The following is a 22,614-nucleotide window of genomic DNA, read 5'->3' on the forward strand; positions in this document are numbered from 1 at the left end:
CCAGTCTAGCCTAGACTAATAAGTTATGATATTAATATTTTCGTACAATATATTCATTAAAATTAAAAGAAGTTAATTTGTCTTTTTGCGTTATTCACTAGGTTTAAGTTGACCACCCAGTTCACGCCTCCAAGATATAATTATTACATATTTGCTTACGAAACTTTTTTTGGGGCTAAAATAGAAATAAGCACTATTTTTCGGACCCCTACCGAATAATTGAGTTTGACAATCACGTACTCCCTACGTTACTATTACTAATATGAGATTGGAATTTGGAAGTAAGAAAAAATATTTTAGTCATGACTCATGACGATGGTTGCGTGTTTTTTTTTGTAAACTAGCCGATGGTTGCGTGTTTTAAGAAAAAAGAAAGAGTCATGACAATGGTTGAATATCTGTATTGAGAGCAACCCCGAAACTTAATTGAATATCTAATACATTTTTTGCTATTTTAATATTGTTCAGTAAATAATTTTATCAACTTTTAAAATAAAAAGAAACTATTAATAAATTAACAAGTGGGTGGTAAGATCCTAAAGAATATATGTATTTTTTTAAGATCCTAAGAATATCTCAGAGGTTCTAAATAAAATAAAATAAATTTCAACCTTCCTTTTTCTTTTCCTTTTTAATAATTGCCCTTCTCCCTCCTAAAATCTCAAACCTAAGATTAAGTATGTTTCATCCGTAAAGTTTGAAAACTTTTGTCCTCCACAGCAAAACTTTCTAGATCCGTCCCTGGTTAGCATTTGACAATATCATGATGTGTGGTTTCTTTTGGATGCATACTGTTCATTGGGTTGCTTAAAAGGGGAGAAAAAACAATTTCACCTTTAAACAATAATACACATCCAATATAGTGTAAAATGGTTACAAAATGAATAGTGATAATGGCCAAGTTAGTTTTCGTTTGAGGAATTTCCTATTTATCAAATGAAATCTACAATTTAAGTACATCATCATATCATCCCAAACGAAAATATTATTCACGTTAAGTAATTCGTTGTATCAAAATAATATTTTGTAAGCTGTATAAGGATTGTGTAATTGTCTTATGGTCAATAAGAATTAAGTAACTTATTGGCTTATATATATATTCATTTACAGGATATTCCCGTTAATGCTACCCCACTGTTTCTTATTGCCACATAGATATGCATCGTTTATTTACATAAGAAAGTGTGTAGACAAATGTCTATCATATAAGCAAAATCAAATTCTGATGAGTATTGGAAATGAGTCCTAAACAAACCCATTTGGATTTTGCATTATGTGCCTAAAATATTATCATACTAATCGATAGGGGTAAACATGAACTTGAAAAAGCTTAACTGATATCAAAAATTGAGATGAAAAAAATCTGAAAAAGGTCAAGAGTACTCTTCAAGTCTGAGGAGTTTTGCATGGATGGGAAGAGAACCATGATCGGTCCTGCCGTTTTGAAGGATCCATACAAAACTACTGTATGTTTTACCTTTTGTGATTTCACTAGGATTTTTTTAGAAGTTTTTTTTCTTATTTATAATAAATTTGCCGAATTTTTTGTGTTATTATGTTTTTCTATTGAAGTTATATCAATTAATTTCAATAATATCAAGTATAAGATAATATTGTAAACATGAACATATTTACCACATATTTTCATTAATATCTTTTCAAATTTACAAAAGAATTCACAACTAAAGAGTGAACATACAAATCACAAAATAGACCACAAACAAAACTATTATAGATTATTCATTCACAAAGACAAAATTTTACTTCACTTGATATGAGAGAAGATTCGTCATAAGACTTTCAGAAAATCTTTAGCGCATTATATATTAGAAGACTTTCCATAAATTTTCCGAAGTCTGACTCAGATCTGAAAAACTTTTCAGACCAAAAATGTTCAAATGACATTAAATAGAGAAAATAAGTGGAAAATATGATAAATCAACCTTAAAACATACAAAAATGCATATCTAAAAAAAATTAGATCTACCTATAAATGAGTGAAAATGAGAAGCATGTGATAAAAACTTGCAAAAAAAAATTAATAAAAAAATGAGACAAAAAAAAAGAGAAATTGATATAAAGTTTGGTATTTTCAAGTTCAAAAGGATTAAAAAGAGAATGGGAAAAAGGTAAATTTTTTATGCAACAAAAGATTACTAAATGAAGAAGAATAAGACATGATGACTTACCAAAACACTCATATTAGTTATGAAAATGAGACATAGGAGAAAACTCCGTTGAAAAGACTTTCAAGAAATCCTCCATGAAGTCAGGGAATTCCTCTAGCGCATTATACTTTAGAAGAATTCTGAGAAAACTTTCGAGAAGTCTTCAAGTCTGACCCAGATTTGAAAAACCTTCATAACCAAACCCAAATTTGAACAACATGCATATTCAAAAATGTTCAATTGGCTTAAAAAAAAAATAAGTGGAATATTAGATAGATCTATCTTTATAGAAAACATAAATATACATATACAAAAAAATAAGTGGAAGATGAAAACCATGTGATTAAAATCCTGAAAAAACAAGATACATTAGTGAAAAAAATGAATACTAATTAGTACAAAATTAGTATTTTGCTCTAGGAGGCCCATCTGGGCTGGCTGCTCAACCAAATTTAATATAAAGTTCTCACTTATCGCTAAATTTTTTCAAGCGTTATTTAGCGTTTTGTATGATTATCATAACGTTTAAATTTTTTGCGTTTGCGGGATATTTGGAACTGGTTGATTATGATATATTGCAGTGGTTTAATAACAAATTACCAATATAAACATATTATAACATTATACAAATATAAAAGCATACTATCATGATAAAATATAATAATTATTAATATAATATGATTAATAATACTATTATGTTTATTTATTTAATTTTTAATTAGTTGAAAGTTATAATTTTAATAAGATTTTTGAAGATATATATTAAAAATTTAAAAGAATATTTTGTTTCGTTTTATATATGTGAATATCATTATATATGTATGAATATATTTTTTAAGTTCTAATAGTTTAGAGTTTTTTTTAAAAAATATGATATTGTTTTGTATTTAAATTAATATATAAAATGTGTAGTATAGTAAACGAACATACATAGGAATTAAAAATAAACAGATGAATAAAGGGAAGAGGAGTTGTCAAGAAAAAAAAAAGTATAAAGGGAAGAGGAAAATGATTTGAAGGCAGGGAAAAGAATATGACATATATGAGAAACAATAAAGAGATACAAGAAGAGACTATCAGAACATAATATATTAAGTCTACAAAATAAAATAGTATTTTATGACATTTCCAATAGCACAAAAAGTATCAGAAAGAAGAAGAGAATACAAAACAAATTAAGTTTGTGTCTTCTGATTTATATTTTCACAAATTAAAATAATTATATAAAAATAATAATTACATCTAATTACATCTAAATATATATATATATATATATATATATATATATATATATATATTGTGTGTTATTATTTATATCGTACTATATATAGAATATAATAAGTGTATGTATATTGTTATACTAACAGTCTAACATTAAACAAAAGATTTAATAAATCCTAACTTTACTATTTGTCCAAAAGACTTTCCCAAAAGTTTTATAGTGAATTATTTTTAGTAAATTTAAGTCACATCAATCAATACCATTTAAAAGGATCATTCTCATTTTATGCCCTTAATGAAATACTTAAGTTTTCCAAAATGGTCTTTAATTTTATGAAACAAATTGAAATTTTCATTAATAACATTATTTTGTTTTTGGTTTTTTGGCCTATAATACATTTAAATGGATTATTTTTATATATTAATATATTTCATAGTCCATAAACGTTTTTGATAATAATAATAAATTAAAATCTGCAATAATTTTAAAAATTAATATTAAATATTAAAATTTTCTAACTAACTATTTTATGACTTCATCACAAAACTAAAAAAAATTGGGCCACTTCATATGTTTTGAAATATGTTATGGAAAATATAATTGTTGAATAAAAATCTTTCTCAAGTAAAAGTTTCAGATACAATAATTGTTTAACTTATTTAGAAACAAAAAAAAGATTGTGTGAGACACTATAAAATAAAAATTTATTCATATTGTACACACTATAAAATTTCTTATTCTATATATTTTAATCATATGAATTATGTTTAACTTATAGAAATAATCAACAATTCATAGTATAGTATTTTTTTATATAATTAAGTAACAAATAACAGATCTGTATAATTGAAACTTGATCATATGACCTTTTATATAGTCAAAACAAAAGACTTATCGATCTATTTGTAAATAAAACAATAAAAATAATATCCCACGAGGATCAAAATCTAATGAACCTTAAATTTAAATAACTAACTAAACAGAAACAAACACTTCATTTAAGTGTATGTAATATTGTTATACTAACAGTGTAACATTAAACAAAAGATTTTATAGACCCTAAATTTAGTATTCGTCCAAAAGACTTTTCCAAAAGTCTTCTACAAAATTCTTCTAGTACATTATTTGTTAGTAGAATTAAGTCACATAAACCTTAAAATCAAATAACTAATTAAACAGAAACAAACACTTCATTAAGTTTTAAATGATTTTTAAAGTTTTTAATATGCAAAACTCAACAAATATAGGTCAATTTTTTTAATAAAGTTAAGATTCCAAAATTCTAACCTTGAAAATATAAACATAACCATAACATATGTTACAAAATCCTAAACCAAAGACTATCATGACTCAATCTACATTTATCCATTTATGTTGAAAACAATTCAATTTTACTATATATTAATTTATATTATTTAAAATATTTATAATTACATTATTTCAATTTTTCTCTCATAAAAATATTTTTTATAAAATTTATAAATTATTTTTAAAATCTACTATACGAGAAGACTTTCCGGAATTCATCTCACATAAGGCTTCCTGGAGTTATATTCATAAGAATGTATATTCTTTTTTTTTTTGTTTGGTAATAAGAGACTGATTGTAATTTAAGTAGGCTTTTGGGCTACTTTTTCATTTGACCGAAATAGGTTTGTATTTAAAATCAAGTTTTATGTTTTTTTGGCAAATTATTATGTTCTTATATGTAAATTAAAATTTTGAATAACCATTATTTTAGGATAAAAAAGTGATTAATTGGAAAGAAACGTGAAAGGATAAAACTGCAATTAGTATAAAAATATACAGAATAAGCTATGTTTTTAAAGTATTTTTATGGTTATACAATGAAAATTCGTTAATATATATATATATACACACAGGAATAGTATATATAACAATAATGTTGAGACTATAGTATTTCATTAAATTATAGAGTTTTTAATTTATTAAAATTTCATTTTTATATTTTTCTATTTTAGAATGATATATTTTATAAAATAAGAAAATGTTGATTTATTGTATATGCATTTATTAAATTTTAGAAATTAACTTTATATCGTTTATCATATTATTTGGTGTATAAAAAATATGTTTCATATAATTTAAATATTGTTTTAGATATATGTTTACGAAATAATATCAAAATATTTGAAAATGTTAATAGAAATATATATGGACTCTATTGTGGATATAAAATAAATAATATAATTATTAGTATGCGTTTATAAAAATTATATTAAAAATCAGTTTATGATTTTTAATGAGACCATATATTTACATAGAATTTTTCAAAAATTTATTAATTTATTAGTTTTGTCGTATTTTAAATAGGTCTAATTCAAAACTACAAAAATTTATTATTTTTCGTATTTATTGAGTATTGATTCATAAAACTTATGTTGTACATGCTGATTTTCGTTATGGCTCTAAAGTTACCCAACGGGATTGCCTAGGCCACCTTAATTTATTTCTGTTTGAAATTCTTATCTTCAGTAAGCTCATTCAATTATTCTTCTTCTGTTTCATAGTAAATGTCATTTTAACATTTTTTTGTTATGTGTAATTTTATTTATCTTAAGTATTATTGATCAAAAATATATAATTAATAATAACTTATATATATTTTTATTATTTTTTAATCTGAGTAAAAAATGTTAAATTGACACTTATGCAGGAACTACTAAGGGAAAGGGAATATTTGATATGCTGAAAGATAATTATTTGGTTAGTTACAAATACTGACATTCGCAATAACTGCCAAAATCATTTATTTGATCTTCGTAAAAGTCATATCCATATTCAATCATGATCAATGTTTTGGTCTCTTTCGGTCTTTTTCACAACGACTGCATATTTTATTTTATTTTTATAATTAGACTATTCGTTATTAAGTATAGCCGTATAAGTTTAAAAGTGGACATTCACGGTGGCTGCTACGGTGCTACCAATCTCCTAAAGCCTCTTCTTCTCAAGTCCTCAGTTTTTTTTTTTAGTTTTTATATTATAACCTCAACAAGTTCTTGTCTACAAACATTTTCAATGGTTGGCTTCATTTTTATCTTCAAATATGTACTTTCTCCAAAATGAAAAAACAAATGAAGCAACATTCATTCCAGTGGTTTACTTCATTTCTCTTTTGTAAAAGAAATATTCCAAACATATTATTTCTCCACTTTATCATTAATTTTTAATAACACCTTCTAGTTTTTCACATTTACTAATTTTGCCCAACTTTTTTATTTCAAACATAATTCAACATGTTCAACATATCTTATAATAAAATTATTACACCAAGCATAAATAAATAAACAAAAACATTAGATTTTATATGTTTAGTGTTAATAAACAAATGATTTACCAGATTATTAAGTTTTAGTTTATGTTGTATTAATAAGTTTTAGGGGAATTTTCAAAAATACCACTTTCAAGGTACCATTATTCATCTTTACCACCACTAAAGACACATTTTCAAAAATACCTTATTTAATAAAATGGTAAAAACTCTTATATCTTTGTTTTTATATGCTTTTCAAAATTCTAATCTCAAATTCTAAATCATAAACCTCCAATTCTAAACCCTAAATCCAAAATCTTCAACTCTAAACCCTAAACCCTAAACTATATACCCTAAATTCAATATCCTAAACCCTAAACCCTAAAGTCTAAACTATAAACCCTAAATCCTCAACTCTAACCCTAAACTATATACCTTAAACCCTAAAACATCAAATCTTAACCCTAAATCCTAAACCTTCAAATCTAAACCCTTCATTAAAAGTAGTGGTAAAAGTGGTTAGTGTAAACATGAAAAGTGGTACTATGAAAATGGTATTTTTGGCAATTTCTCTAAGTTTTATATGTTTAGTTTTGTGTTATTAATTATGTATTTGACTTTTTATCTTAATTAAGTAAGTTTATTTTATTTATTAGTATAAATTTTAAGTATATTTAATATTTTAAATTGATATAATGAAAATAACAACTGAAATTAGAAATTAATTGGATTTTATTAAAGTAAATTGTTTATTTTGGCAAAAAAATAAGAATAAATAAAAGTTAAAAATCAATTTGCAATGAAAAAGTTTATCTTAAAAAAATGAAGATATGTACAGTAGATCTTCAAATTTGAAGCAACACTGTTCATGGCTTCATTTTGAAGCAAAAAAATAAAGTAAGGTTGGAGCAAAACTTTCTTCAAAATAAAGTAAAAAGTGAAAATGAAGTGGGGTTGGAAATAGTCTAAATTAGTCAAACCGTTGGTTCCCCTGATTATTTATAAATATAACTGCAGCTTTCACTTGTTTTGTCTCTCTTAGAGCAGCCACAACGCGGTAACGAGAGCAGTAATCCTTAACTGTTTGGCATTAAAATATTAATAAAAGAATAACGCGAGCTAAGGATGAGTCCTTAATTAGGTGATTTGCGTTACGGTTACGTGATGCGCTGGAGTGTTGTGAGTGGCTGCCGATTGGTTTGTGTTTTGGGTAAAGAAAAAATCAATTCATTTCACGAACCGAAAAGAAAAAAAAAAAGTCTCTCCCCTCTCCGAGGTGAAACGAAGGCGATTGTGGAGACCTCGATTCTGAAGATAAATCGGACCGTTTTAAACTCGTGTTTTTTTGCTTATTTTCTTCATGCATATCCCTTTCTTTCGTTTTGTCGGTTTGATTGTTGTGTTTTGATAGATTTAGGGATTGAAATCGAATTGAGGATTTTTTTCGAATTAGGGTTTTCGTCGGGTTTATGTCTATAATAGTAACACCATTGGAGAGATATTTTAGAATGCAATCCTTCACTATTCAAAAAGTAAAAAACAAAAAAAAAAATATTAAATGGCTAAGGACTCCAATGGTGAGTAACACCATTGGAGGTGCTCTTAGATTCTCTTTGCAAAGCTAATAATAACAGTGTATGTGTACATCTATCTTGTTTTATTAATAATAAAAACGTACTTTGATTTATTTTAAGTTTTAATATGTGTATATATATGGACATAACAGGAACAAAAAGCCATATCACTTTATTTCTCCTTTTCCCCTTATCTTATCTATAAAACTTGTAAATCCCTAAAAAGCTGATCACAAAGTTAAAGAGTTTTGAGAAGTGAAACTAATGGCAATAAAAGATAGATCGTTGGAAGAGACACCAACATGGGCTCTTGCTGTTGTTTGCTTCGTTATTCTTTTCATCTCTATCATGATCGAATATTTCTTGCACTTTATTGGTCACGTACGTATATTTTCTTCTTCTCCAAGTGTCAGTGATAAGGCCTTCAAAGCTTGGTGTTCAAAACAAAAAAAACCCTTTAATGCTTATTACATCATCTCTTTTTTTTCCTACTAGAAAATCAAAACTCAGTCGGTAACTCCCATTTATAGTCTTTTATTTTTATTTTTTTTTCAATCTTTGTAGTGGTTTAAGAGGAAGCACAAGAAGGCTTTATACGAAGCTCTTGAAAAGGTTAAAGCAGGCAAGTTTACTCTTCTATAAATATTATTTATCATAGGTTTGGGTGTATCTTTGTATCACAGTCTAACTAGTCTTTTTCTACTTGAACTTCCAACTAACTTTTGTTTTTTTTTTTTTGGTTTCTGGTGAAAATAGAATTGATGCTACTGGGATTCATATCGCTTCTACTTGTAGTATTGCAGTCACCAGTCTCCCAAATTTGCATCCCAGAAAGAATAGCTGCGACTTGGCATCCTTGTAGCAGAGAACAAGAGCTCGCTAAATATGGTAAAGATTATATCGACGATGGTCGTGAGGTTCTTGAAGACTATGACTTCAACGACTTTTATAGTCCTCGTCGAAGTTTAGCCACCAAGGGTTATGACAAATGCGCAGAAAAGGCATGTTTTATATTTTAATGACTGATTCCTTTTAACCTTTTTAAAAAAATTCCTCCTTTTTTTTAACAGATACTATATGAATCTAATTTTTGATTTTTTGTGATTATTATTTTCAGGGGAAAGTAGCATTAGTATCTGCGTATGGTATCCACCAATTGCATATATTCATCTTCGTGCTCGCTGTATTTCATATTCTCTACTGCATTATAACCTATGCTTTGGGGAAAACCAAGGTACATGATATTTGTACATTTTTCACAAGTGCATATATATGTAATTATGTATGTCTTTAACTCTGTGCTGTAATATGCAATGCAGATGAAGAAATGGAAATCATGGGAGAGAGAGACCAAAACAATTGAATACCAATATGCCAATGGTAAGCACAAACATATTATCCATTATATCATCTCCATAGAGTTTCTTTCCGCAGTAATCATCAAAGAGAACAAAAACAAAAATGAGTATTTTCAGATAAAAATATATTCGTCGGTGTTTGACTTGGCAACGTTAACATCATGATCACGTATCACTTGTATTTTTTATTCATCGATAACTCTCATGCTCGTATATTTTTATTGAATTTTATAATCAGATTTACGAGTAGAATATCCAAATGATACCAAGTCATTTGTTCTGTACTCTTATTTAATTCAATTAAAATTGTAGATCCAGAGAGGTTCAGATTTGCAAGAGATACATCTTTTGGACGTAGACATTTGAATATATGGAGCAAGTCTTCCTTTACCCTCTGGGTTGTAAGTTTTTATTTATATATTCTTGTAAAATTTTACTCTCTTTTTTCCCTATAATTTGGTTTTAAATTACAAAAATAATGGATAAATGGTGAGCTTGCAGACATGTTTCTTCAGACAGTTCTTTGGATCAGTGACAAAAGTGGATTATCTTACACTAAGACATGGCTTTATAATGGTGAGTAATATTTATTTATTCAAAAATTAATTATTATTTTACTAGTCTTGATCATAAAAAAATCTACTATGGTGATGATTGACAAATACTTTAGAAATTTATAGAATATTTTCTACAATTTTTTTCAAAAGCACAAATCTCTTCAAACATGTTTTAAAAAGAAATTTTAAAGCTTTGTATTTTCATTTTTTTATATTTTTGGCTTTAAAAAGAAAAATAGCTTAGATACTTCTTTGGATCGAAAAATAGCTTAGATACTTACATTTTTGCTTTAGAGTATAAGTAAATAATTATATCTTTTCAAACCTACAACCAGAATTTTGCAACAAATATTTATAAAGATATAACAAATAAATCTTAAACATTAATTCTACAACATTATATATAAAGCTACAACTCCTTCGAAATCAAACCCTACATGTTATTCAATTCTAGAATTGAATTTAAGTTTTTAAAACAAAATTACTGAATGGGTGCAGGCGCATATGCCAGCAGGAAGTGAAGCTCGTTTCGATTTCCAAAAGTACATTCAAAGATCTCTGGAAGAAGATTTCAAGGCTGTTGTCGGTATAAGGTTAGTCCATTTCTTCATTTAAATCAGTCATTGATATTTTTTTTACAATTATTAAATTTTCGAAAATATTATAAATTTACTGATTATATAAGTTATTGTGTGTGAATGGAACTGTAGCCCAGTGATCTGGTGCATTGCTGTCTTATTCATATTGACTAATACACATGGTTGGTCCTAATTCTCTATAATTTATTTTTTAGTAATTAAGAAAATTATATATCAAATTGTTATGAATTTATGTTTCTATTTTAAAATTATAACAGGATCGAAGTCCTATTTTTGGCTGCCTTTCATCCCTTTATTTGTAAGTTATTATAAACGCATTACTTCAAACTTTTCATTTGGTGTTAGTGATATTAATTATATGGTTTTGGTCTGTTAATGAAATGAAGGTGATATTAATAGTAGGAGCAAAACTCCAATTGATAATATCGAAATTAGGATTGAGGATTCAAGATAAAGGAGATGTGGTTAAAGGAGCTCCTGTGGTTGAACCTGGTGATGATCTCTTTTGGTTTGGTCGTCCACGTTTTATTCTCTTCCTCATTCATTTGGTTCTTTTCACGGTATTAACTAATTTAGTCAATCGTATGTGTGTTTATGTATTTTTGACTTGTGCTTTTCTTAAAAAAAAATAATTTTATGCAATTTTCTTACAGAATGCATTTCAACTAGCTTTCTTCGTTTGGAGTACCGTGAGTAACAATCCAGCTCTTTTGAAAGGGAAAAAGTCATTTTTAAAAAGTTGTTTTTCAATAAACTAATTGATGATGGTTTTGGTAATAATTTTGCAGTACGAGTTCACACTCAAGAACTGCTTCCACCACAAAACCGTAGATATTGCACTCAGAATCACCATGGGGTTTGTAAACTCCTCGACTAATACATAAAAAAACTAATATATATCAAGTATCTTTACACTAAACTTCATCATGTTGTATACGATAGGGTATTGATACAAGTTGTATGCAGCTACATCACTCTACCTCTCTATGCTCTTGTGACTCAGGTATATAATCCAAATTGTTAAACGTTGTGTTTGATACAATCTATTATTTAGTATAGACAAACTTTGATAATTTCAACAGTGTTTAGATATTTTTAACTTAACATCAAATGGCAATGCATTCGATTAATGCATGTCTCGTATTGCTAGGTCTCAAGTTGTCTATGTTGCATTCTCTAACACTAAACTGTAACTGCAGATGGGAACTTCAATGAGGCCGACCATATTCAACGACAGGGTAGCCAATGCATTGAAAAAATGGCACAACACAGCCAAGAAACAGACAAAACATGGAACCTCAGGGTCCAACACACCACACTCTAGCCGCCCCACCACGCCAACACATGGCATGTCACCTATGCATCTCCTCCACAAACAAAACCGCAGCCTTGATTATCAAACTAGCTTCACTGCCTCTTCTTCTCCTCCTAGATTCTCTGATTTTGGCGGCCACGGCCATGGCCATCCGCATTTCTTTGATCCTGAATCTCAAAATGTCACTCCCCACCCTGAGATCACAGATTCTGATAACAGCAATAGTCAGCATCTCCATGCTGACGTAGCTAGTCAGCATCCACATGCTGACGTAGCTAGTCCTGTTATAGAAGAGAAAGAGATTACTGAGCATGTCAAGGTTGATTTGCCAGAGTTCACTTTCAAGAAGTGATGAGTTCTATACTTGACTTGTTGTTTCTTTGTAAATGATATAAACTTTGGAATGAAACACTTCTCGCTCTTATTTTATTTTTATGTTTTTGCTGTCAGCACAAAAATCAAATAGTTTTATGATATCAAATCATTTAAAAAGACATTATTCTCATCAACATAAATTGCTTAAAGCACCACGAGTTAAGACCTTGCTTTTGTTATCAAATTGAAGCACGGCAAAAGGATTTTGATGTCTCGAGTATGTTGCTTGTAATAGTAACATATACTCATATCTCGTTATATCTGTGACAATAATTGTTTGATAGTATTAGACATGGAGCCAAATCTTGGAGACTTTCTATGGAATCTCACCCTTCTACAAAGGACTATATTACCTGGGGGCTTGACAACAATATACATTAGATACTTCTGGTTCTGTTCAGGTACGAAGTGCGACAGGAGCAGACAGAGACAAGTAGTTGACCAAACTTTCAGAGACCGAGATCACAAACCAATGGCAAGCAAGAGCAGAGGCGGTGACAAACATAACAAAGGACGGCCAGCAGAATCAGAGCGTCAACAGGTGTAGAAACTAACCGCAGCCATCAAGAGTCATCTAAGAACTACGCCGTCTTTACAGTGTCAACATCTTTGTCCATTTGATTAGAACTGCTATGAACAGAAGTTTCACCCCTTGATGGTGTTACCAGGAGGTATCCAAAAAGTTATTATAGAGAGACCTAAAATACTAGTAACAAACAATAAACAGAGCTAAATAAGAAAGGATTTGCATCCAAAACATCATTCAAAATCTAATCAGTATGCAGCAGAGCCTAAGATTAGTAAACATTATTCAAATGATTAGGGTCAAAACTTATGTAATACCGAATGAAGAATTTTCAATGAGGAGTTTTTGGACGACAAAAGGGTATGCAGCTTCAAATGTCTTGAAATTTGGATCTCCAGCTACAGCCAGTCCTGGAAAAGCATGAATATAACTAAAAGTATGACGCAACTCGCCATGTCAGTCAGTGCTTCAACACGGGAGGGCCAGTCACACACTCACGATGTGCACAATTGCTGCGAGCGTGGCAAGCTTATGCTTCCTTTGCACCGGATAAACTAAACCAAAGTCCAGTAACCTTGCATAGAAACACGTTGTTATCATCTGAAGATTACCCTGTCTGACTTTTCTGAGTTGGGCTGGTGAATAGTCAAGGAGGATTAAGTAATGTACATGTGGTTAACCAGGATTAATTAACTTATTGGCTTATATAATGTATATTTAGTTAGACTATTAATTAACCCATGGGCCATGACCACTTCAAATTTCAGTCCGTCAAAGCATGGACACTTTTTCTTGTTGCTATAGTAGGTAATCGTTTTTTTTTGGGTAAAAAGTAGGTAATCGTTTGCTAGTTACATAATGAAGTTTTAAGCGATATCAAGAATTCGTGGCACGATTTTGTTTTCTAGCCTTAATTCATAAGACGCGAGTTATCTACCAATCGGAAAGTAACCGTAAACTATGCTATTAAGGTAAATAAACTTTCAACCTAAACAGATTATGATAAGTTAATTGATCCATCTATTTTATATATTATCTAAAAAAATTTCCATCTACCGAGTTGGAAGGATTAGTCTTCTAATACATTTTTTTGAGATAATAGTTCTTTGAACATCAGTTTCGGAATGTGCAGACCGATGGACCGGATGAATTGGATTGGATTGAATTGTTTAGATTGAACTGATATCATATTAAACTAAATAAGTTTTCGAAACCTATGATAAATAGTTGGTGTATCTATTTTATATATTATTTAATATCTCTTTTAACTACAAGTGTGATAAACTTACTCCACCTTGAATTATTTATCTTTTCAAATATTTTTCAGCACTAGTCCCTTTCAATCATATTTGATATGTTAAAAACGGCTCATTGTCTTCTATGGTTCTAATACCATAAAGAACAGAGAAGAGATTCTGATATCATAAAGAACAGAGATGAACGAAACGATAAGAAGATAATTTTAAACCTTTTATGTTAATCGACTTAATGAAAATGTTACATCATAATATCCTTTTATACACAATCTTAGTCTTATCCTCCACTCAGTCAAGGAGCAAAATCTATTATGCGTGCCAATCTTGTGAGTTGGCTCTTCCGTACATTTTAACTGCTTTTGTCGTGTGAAGATATGACCGTTGTGGAAGACGACTTGATGGTTTTTCACAGGTGAGTTTAGATTTGGCTGAGTCTTGAGGCCCAAGTGATTATTAGAAAGATAGATATTTAGTTAGTAATAAATATTGACACTCATAGTTAGGGCAGTATCTTATCAGTTAAATTTAATTCGATTTATAATTTGTTTAGATGCGATTCAAAAATTTACGGCAGAAATTTGAGATATCCATAAACTTTTGAAACAAAACAAATATTAAAAATCAATATCTGTTAAAATCGAATCAAATCACAAATATTAAAATTTTGGAAATCGGATACCCGTTCTTATCCGGTAATATATAAAGACATGTATATCTTGATTATATTTAAAAGTTTAAATACACAAAATTATACAATATATGATTTGACAAATTTTATTCACATTATTATTTATATAAAAGTATTACATAATAAAGAAGAGAAAAATTATGATAATTACCTTTTTCTTAAATTTTAAAAGTTTAAATTTTTATAAAATATGTAGAGTCGCTACTTTTATTTTTTATTATATATATCATACAAAAAATATTTTACAAAACAAATTTCTATCGTTTTCTAAGATTATTCATATTAATCAAACAGATGAGATATCCGTAAGTATTCATAAATATCCACAAATATTTATTTATTTTTTAGATATTTGTTTTTCTGAATATCAGTACTTTTTCGAAGCAAAATAAATGAGAAAATGACATAGATAACACCAAACTAAGTTTTTATTCCCAAACTAGCACTCAAAGTTCAAAATCACAAAAATATGTTTCATTAAAGGGGTCATTTACTTTTATACCCTGTTTGATTAATTAGAAGAAAAAAATTTGGGCCTCAGAAAATTTAATCGTCGGAGACATCGCCGTCGTCTTCACCGTCTTCGTCTCCTCTTGCGCCTCTGCATCTTCCTCGATCTGTCACGTCTTCTCTCCTCGTTCCGTCATTGTCCCAGTCTCGATGGCCTTCTTCCTCATCTCGTCGATCTGTGGCCTCTTCTCTCCTCGTTCCGTTTGGAGGGTTTTTTCGTCTACATCAGATAGTGCAGTTGAGCGGTGGCACAGTGAATCAGACGCTTCCTAGATGTCACGTCTGCAACGAGAAGTGTTTGCAAGAAGTAGCTGCCGTTGTCAAGGCCGGTTCAAGTGTCTCTATGGCTGATCAATGTTCCGAGAAGTTACCTTCTTGGTTAAGAGCTGCTGAGACCAAGTCAGACAAGGTACCAACGAGCAGCGCCAAGGTGCGTTTTAATTCAACTTTTTTTTTCCTTGTAATGGGATGGGAGGAAGTGCTTGAATGTGCAAAGTTAGGGTCTTTCCTCACTCCCTGTTGTTCTTTGATTGCTCTGTAATTGTGCAGCATATGGGGTTCTCAGTGGTTCTTTCAGATATGTGTCACTCTCAGTAACTGGAATTACCAGTAGAGAGTGAAGATGCTCAAGGTACTGTAAAGACAGTAGTCCAACTCTATATACAAATGAAAGAAATGATTCCTCTTTGCTAACCAAGTAGACTGTTTTTTTTTCTAGATTTTGCGAGGATTTGCAAGCCCATCTTTAACAAGACCATCATCTCGAGAGATCTACTTAATTTGCCAGGGCTTTCGTTCATAGAATTAGCCTTTCATATACAAATGAAGATTCACCGATAACTCTTTTTTATGTTAGTTTATAAAGGATCAGAAAACAATAATATAAAGGAGCATGCAGCATGGAGATTTTGCGTGTTTGTGTTACATTTACTTTGCAGCTTCTCTATATGTCTCTCATACACAATGAAAAAAACAAATTTAGGATAACCATCATAAACAAAACTTGCCTTGTAAATATTGTTTTGTAGGACTTTTCTCAAATTTAGGATAGCAATCCAGAACAAAGATTGTTTTAAATTTTTTTTGTCGGCTTTTTAATGGTTTGGAAGGTTTTTTTCAAATTTAGGATAGCCATCCAAAAACAAATATTTTCTTAGAATTTCTTTACGCGTTTTATAAAATTGTTTCCGTTTTGATCTTTTAACATGTTTTCGACAGATGGTTCAAGTCAACTTTAACATGTTTAATAACTAACATTATTTACTATAAATGTTCAATATTTACTATCATAACATTTTTTCGTTTTAAAAATTTATTTTTTCAGGAAGGCCTCCCTAAATATTTTACTTATCCTAACAATTTTTTTTTTATTTTTAGTTAAATATTAAATTTTCAGGAAGCACTTTCTAAATATTTTATTTACTATTCTAACATTTTTATTTTTAATTAAAAATTATTTTTTTAGAAAATCCTTCCTAAATATTTTACTTGTTATCCTAACATTTTATTTTTAATTAAATATTACATTTTTAGGAAATATTTTACACACTATCATAAATATGATATATATGTAAGCTTGTTAATACATGCTATCATAACATTTTTTCTTATTAAATATTAAATTTTGAAGAAGCACTTTCTAAATATTTTAATTGCTATCTTAACATTTTATTTTTAGTTTAATATTAAATTTTCAGGAATCTTTTCCTAAATATTTTACTTGCTATCATAAATTTTTTCTTTTTGATTAAATATTAAATTTTCAGGAAGTCCTTCCTAAATATTTTACTTGTCATTCTAACATTTTTCAATTAAATATATATATTTTAGAAAATATTTCCTAAATATTTTACTTGCTATCCTAACATTTTACTTTTAATCAAATATTACATTTTTAGCATACCATTCCCAAGAATTGAATAGACATGAATCTAAAGATTTGGTTAAGCTTTCACTTAGTAATTATTAAGCTTTATGCGTTATGCTGTATTTGACTTTTTACTTTGCCGATTTTGGAAGATTTTGTTTAAATTTAGGATAGCTATACTGAACAAGAATTATCTTAAGATTGTTTTACTCGCCTTTTTTCAAAATGTTTTAGAAGACTTTGTCAAATTTATGATAGTCATTATGAACAAAAATTGCCTTAAGATTACCTTGTAAATTATTTTTGAATTGTTTTGTAAGACTTTTCTCAAATTTAGGATAGTAATCCAGAACAAGGATTGTTTTAAGATTTCCTTGTCGGTTTTTTTTGAATTGCTTTGGAAAGTTTTGTTCAAATTTAGGATAGCCATCCAGAAAAAATATTTCCTAAGGATTTCCTTACGCGTTTATAGAATTATTTTGATTTTGATCTTTTTAACTGGTTTTCGACAGATGGTTCAAGTCAACCTGAAAATGTTCAATAACCAACATTATTTACTATAAATGTTCAATACTTACTATACTAACATTTTTTCGTTTTTAAATATTAAATTTTCAGGAAGCCTTTCCTAAATATTTACATGTTATCCTAAGAATGTTTTTTTCTTTTTAATTAAATATTAAATTTTCAGGAAGCACTTCCTAAATATTTTACTTACTATTGTGACATTTTTATTTTAATTAAATATTAATTGTTTTTAGAAAATTCTTCCTAAATATTTTACTTGTTTTCCTAACATTTTATTTTTAATTAAGTATTACATTTTTAGGAAATATTTTACATACTATCATAAATATGATATTTATGTAAGCTTGTTAATACATGCTATCATAACATTTTTTCTTATTAAATTTAAATTTCAAGAAGCACTTTCTAAATATTTTATTTGCTATCCTAACATTTTATTTTTAGTGATGACAAAAAAACATTTTATTTAACAGGTTTTCGACAGATGGTTCAAGTCAACCTGAAAATGTTCAGTAACCAACATTGTCTGGAAGGCTTTCCTGAAACTAACAATGTCATAAGAAAATTCACGAGCGTACCAAAGATATCAACATGCTTAAGGAGAACAAGACACCAAGCAAAAAAAAATTCAATTTTATTACCATCCGATTTCTGGAAAGTTTTCTTGAAACTATACAAATCCTTTCTGAAACTATACAAATCTTTCCTGGAATTTTTCTAAACACTACAAAGTTTCACAAGCACAAGCAACAAAAAACTAACAATGTTATAAGCAACATTTCCTAAACACATACAATAGATGCAAACAAACAACAAATGAATATGTAAGTAGAGATATAAAAGTAGAAATTAAAAAAGAAATCAAAATAATATGTCACTTAGGAAAGCTAAGCTTAAGGCAATATTTTACTTGCTATCTTAAGATTTTTTTTAGTTAAATATTAAATTTTCAGGACACCTTTCCTAAATATGTAATTTGCTATCCTAAATATAATATTATATATATATATATATATATATATGTAACTTTTATTAATATATACATTTTAACTTGCTATTCTAACATTTTTTCTTTTTAATTAAATTTTAAATTTTTAAGAAACCATTCTTAAATATTTTACTTTATAATCCTAACATTTTTCCTTTTTAAATATTAAATATTCAGGCAGCTCTTCCTAAATATGTTATTTACTATCCTAACATTTTTTTCAATTAAATATTAAATTTCCAGGAAGCCATTCCTAAATATATTACTTGATATCCTATCATATTACATTTTTAATTAAATATTAAATTTTCAAAAAGCCATTCTTAAATATTTCATCTTGTTATCCTAACATTTTTCTTTTTAATTAAATATTAAATATTCAGGAAGATCTTTCTAAATATGTTATTTACTATCCTAATATTTACGTTTTTATTTAAATATTAAATTTTCAGGAAGTCATTCATGAATATGTTACTTGATATCCTAAAGATGATATATATATGTAAGTTTTGTTAATATATACATTTTAACTTGCTATTCTAACATTTTACCTTTTTTAATTAAATATTAAATTTTTAAGAAGCCATTCATAAATATTTCAACTTGTTATCCTGACATTTTTCCTTTTAAATTAAATATTAAATATTGAGACATGTCTTCCTAAATATGCTATTTACTATCCTAATATTTTTTTTTAATTAGATATTAAATTTTCAGGAAGCTCTTCCTGAATATATTACTTGATATCCTAAATATAATATATATGCAAGTTTTGTTAATATATACATTTTAACTTGCTATTCTAATATATTACCTTTTAATTAAATATTAAATTTTCAAGAAGTCATTCCTAAATATTTCATCTTGTTATCTTAACATTTTTTTAATTAAATATTAAATATTCAGGCAGGAAGGTTTTCCTATATTTTTTATTTTTAATTAAATATTAAATTTCAGGAAGGCTTTCCTAAATATTTTACTTGCTATCCAAAATATTTTGAAGAATCTCACATTGTATTTTTGGCATGTCTAACTAAGCAAATCATTTTTGTTAGTATCATATCTTTTGAGGTTTCTGGAATACCTTCCTAAATGTTTATGGGTGTTCCCTAAAACAAAAAGAAAAATTCTAGGTAAAGAAGCATGAAACATAATTTCTGCAAACAACTAGCGGCAATGATGCAATAAATATGCAAAATACATCCAAAGAAGACCTGAATTTGGTTACAAGAATGTGTTTAATCACCTCAATTTTGAGTACTGTATTATTCTTAGTGAGTAGTAAGAAGGCAAAAAGATTTAATATTCTTAATAAGCCAAGGACTCCAACAAAACAAGCTCAATTGTAAATTAAACAACTAAACAAGTACAAAAGGAAGACTTTCTCATAGTATTAGGCAATTATTATGAAAAGTTTAGAAGTGCATATATTAAAAATCAATCATGTTGTCCTTGAATGATACTATGAGTAAGGTTTCATATGAGTCACGGGACAATGATACTATACCATATGCTCTCTTTTCGAAATCACAAACATAATAATAACCATAGAGATGTAGATTCCTTACACGTTTTTGATTCTCTTCGAAAACATAATTATACAAGAAAATACACTCATTTTATTTTCCGGAAACTCATCCTGAAAGTTCCAAAGGCTATCCTAGATAAGATGTGTCTTTTATAATCATACCACATTTAATATTTTCTTTATAGAATTACTGAAAATGCTTCAAGCTATATTTTTATATTCTCTCTTTATATGTGTTCTCTGTTTTGTAAACAATGAATTAAATGTTTCAAGTAAAACATTTTGTAAATATGTTAATAAAAAATATTCTGGAAAGCTTTCTTGAAACTATGCAAATCCTTCTTGAAATTAACAAAACCACACAATTTCACAAAAACAAGCAAGCAACTAAAAATATCATAAACAAATTCATAAACCTACCAAAGGTATCAATATGCTTCAAGACTTCCAAATTTTTTTTTAATAACAACATAAAAGAAAAAAAACGCCGTCATCATTCATTATAAACTTCTTACTTGTCCAAGTCAACATCAAAGTTAAAAAACATAGTCTTAGCATGACATTTATTGAATCTCCCATCGCGTTGCTGTCCCGTGTAACCAAACCAAAAAAAATTCAAATTTTCTAGTATTGGATTTTCTGGAAAGCTATCCTGAAAGTTTGAAACACCTTCAAGCAATCATATCATACGAAATCTCGATCATAGATGATTTCACTTTTTAGAAGTGTAGCATTCTGAAACAAACAGAGAAACACACACAATTCAGCAAAAGATAGCAAACAATCATCTAAATCCTCGTAGAATCAAGATAGAGTCTCGTTTACCTTCATAATGATCTCAAGCACATTATCAGCAATCAGTGGAGTGGCAAGTCCAGATCTCTCATTGACATGACCGTACATGTCCTTAATCCTGAAGAGGATAAACCCAAAACCTTTCAAAGTCAACTCGTATGAATCACTAATTACCACACAAGAGATATAAATAAAGATAAAAAAACAAGACTCACGTCTCGGAAAAGGACTTCTTAGTGTTCTTATGGAGATTAAAGACAGCAATCCTTGCAGCCAACTGTTTACATAATTGCAGCCAACTGTTTGCATAAACAACGAAAAAAATCAAAACACTTTAAAAACCAAAAACAATAAAAAACTTAAAACATCCCAAACGCTTGATTACCCAATCCAAGACTCACTAATCAAAATTAAGAAACCTAACTGCAGTAAATGGCGGGTAAAAAAGAAGAGGGAACAAGAACTGACGGAGGCGTAATCAGGATGGTTGGCGGTCATAGAAGCGGCGGTCTCGGCGGCTAACTCGTCGAGTTGAGTGGTGGTGAATCCTTTGTAGACACCGGCGCAGACTTTCTGAGAGACGAGGATGGGGTCGCAGTGGTCGACGCTGAGGCCATAGCTCAGCTTCTTGAGACGCGTGGTGATCTTCACGACGTACGTCTTCTTTTCTCTGAAGAATTGTATCAAACAGTTGGTGGGTGTGTGGGAGTCTGATTGATACAGAGAGAAGATAAAACGTCACTGAGAGTGTGCTAAATAGATTAGAGAAGTGAATGGAGAGAGAGAGGGACTTTATTCTACATTGCCACACTCACTCCCATCTTCATTCTAATTTAACCCACCAATTAAAAATATTATAATTTTTATTATATTTTAATGAAAAACGTGGTGAAAATCGATATTGTCCTTAATGAAACCAAGTATTTACAAGATCCAACCTAACTATTTGACCCGACTCACTATAACCCATACTCAATACGGATCCCATCAATTAAATAATAAGTAAATGAAAAAAAAAAACAAAATCCCTAATCTTTCCATCTTCTTCTTCACGAGTTTCTTCTGGACATCCTTTTCTTCTTCGTTCTTTTTCTCTAATTTTTTTTAAAATTTCTCAGACAACATGTTCTTTATATCTAAACTCTTTTCTTTCTAAAAACAGGATCATACACCAAAAAGCTAAATCAGATCATCTTCGTCCACTCTCCCATGGCGATTGTGGTCACAAATCAGTTCTTTTCTTTGGACAACAGTCACAGATAACAGTTCACATTATAGAATCAAAGATTTGATGTATAAACACCAATTAAAACCCATAAAAACAGAAGAATCTTTGAAGAAAATCTATGGCGGCCGCATAAAATTGCAGGCAGAACCCTAAAAATATAAAGAGATAATTACGAAATTGCCACTCATTAAAAAGAACAAAATAAAAGAAATTGACCATCGAACCCAAGGCTGGTTTGCTAAGAAACAGGAACTA

General features: G+C 28.7%; 2 protein-coding genes and 1 long non-coding RNA gene across 4 annotated transcripts; 2 read left to right on the forward strand and 1 right to left on the reverse strand.

Moving 5' to 3' along the window:
- The first annotated feature begins 8,433 nt into the window (after nucleotides 1–8,433).
- On the forward strand, nucleotides 8,434–12,541 carry LOC130510192 (MLO-like protein 12). Its single transcript, XM_057006597.1, has 15 exons — nucleotides 8,434–8,622; nucleotides 8,806–8,863; nucleotides 8,998–9,242; nucleotides 9,359–9,475; nucleotides 9,561–9,621; nucleotides 9,912–10,000; nucleotides 10,101–10,175; nucleotides 10,655–10,749; nucleotides 10,867–10,916; nucleotides 11,013–11,053; nucleotides 11,142–11,315; nucleotides 11,409–11,444; nucleotides 11,544–11,611; nucleotides 11,698–11,758; nucleotides 11,955–12,541. The coding sequence occupies exons 1-15, from the start codon at nucleotides 8,506–8,508 to the stop codon at nucleotides 12,420–12,422; spliced, it is 1,755 nt and encodes a 584-aa protein (XP_056862577.1). The 5' UTR covers nucleotides 8,434–8,505; the 3' UTR covers nucleotides 12,423–12,541.
- A 3,060-nt stretch (nucleotides 12,542–15,601) lies between these two features.
- Nucleotides 15,602–16,446, forward strand: LOC130509533 (uncharacterized). The gene is made up of 3 exons (XR_008943541.1): nucleotides 15,602–15,855; nucleotides 15,975–16,056; nucleotides 16,144–16,446. It is a non-coding gene; the product is annotated as an uncharacterized LOC130509533 (long non-coding RNA).
- A 4,314-nt stretch (nucleotides 16,447–20,760) lies between these two features.
- Nucleotides 20,761–21,980, reverse strand: LOC108837126 (ribonucleoside-diphosphate reductase large subunit-like). 2 transcript variants are annotated; one of them, XR_001947275.2, is made up of 4 exons: nucleotides 21,600–21,953; nucleotides 21,347–21,430; nucleotides 21,162–21,249; nucleotides 20,761–21,071 (listed from the first exon to the last, which is right to left on the reverse strand). XR_001947275.2 is itself a non-coding variant. In XM_018610195.2 (4 exons), the coding sequence occupies exons 1-4, from the start codon at nucleotides 21,627–21,629 to the stop codon at nucleotides 21,021–21,023; spliced, it is 231 nt and encodes a 76-aa protein (XP_018465697.1). In that variant the 5' UTR covers nucleotides 21,630–21,980; the 3' UTR covers nucleotides 20,761–21,020. The 2 variants fall into 2 exon arrangements, 1 of the variants encoding a protein (XP_018465697.1); XM_018610195.2 differs by having other exon boundaries at nucleotides 21,347–21,408; nucleotides 21,600–21,980.
- Nucleotides 21,981–22,614: the final 634 nt, after the last annotated feature.

Source organism: Raphanus sativus, chromosome 3, assembly GCF_000801105.2.
Source record: "Raphanus sativus cultivar WK10039 chromosome 3, ASM80110v3, whole genome shotgun sequence".
Taxonomy (NCBI): Eukaryota; Viridiplantae; Streptophyta; class Magnoliopsida; order Brassicales; family Brassicaceae; genus Raphanus; species Raphanus sativus.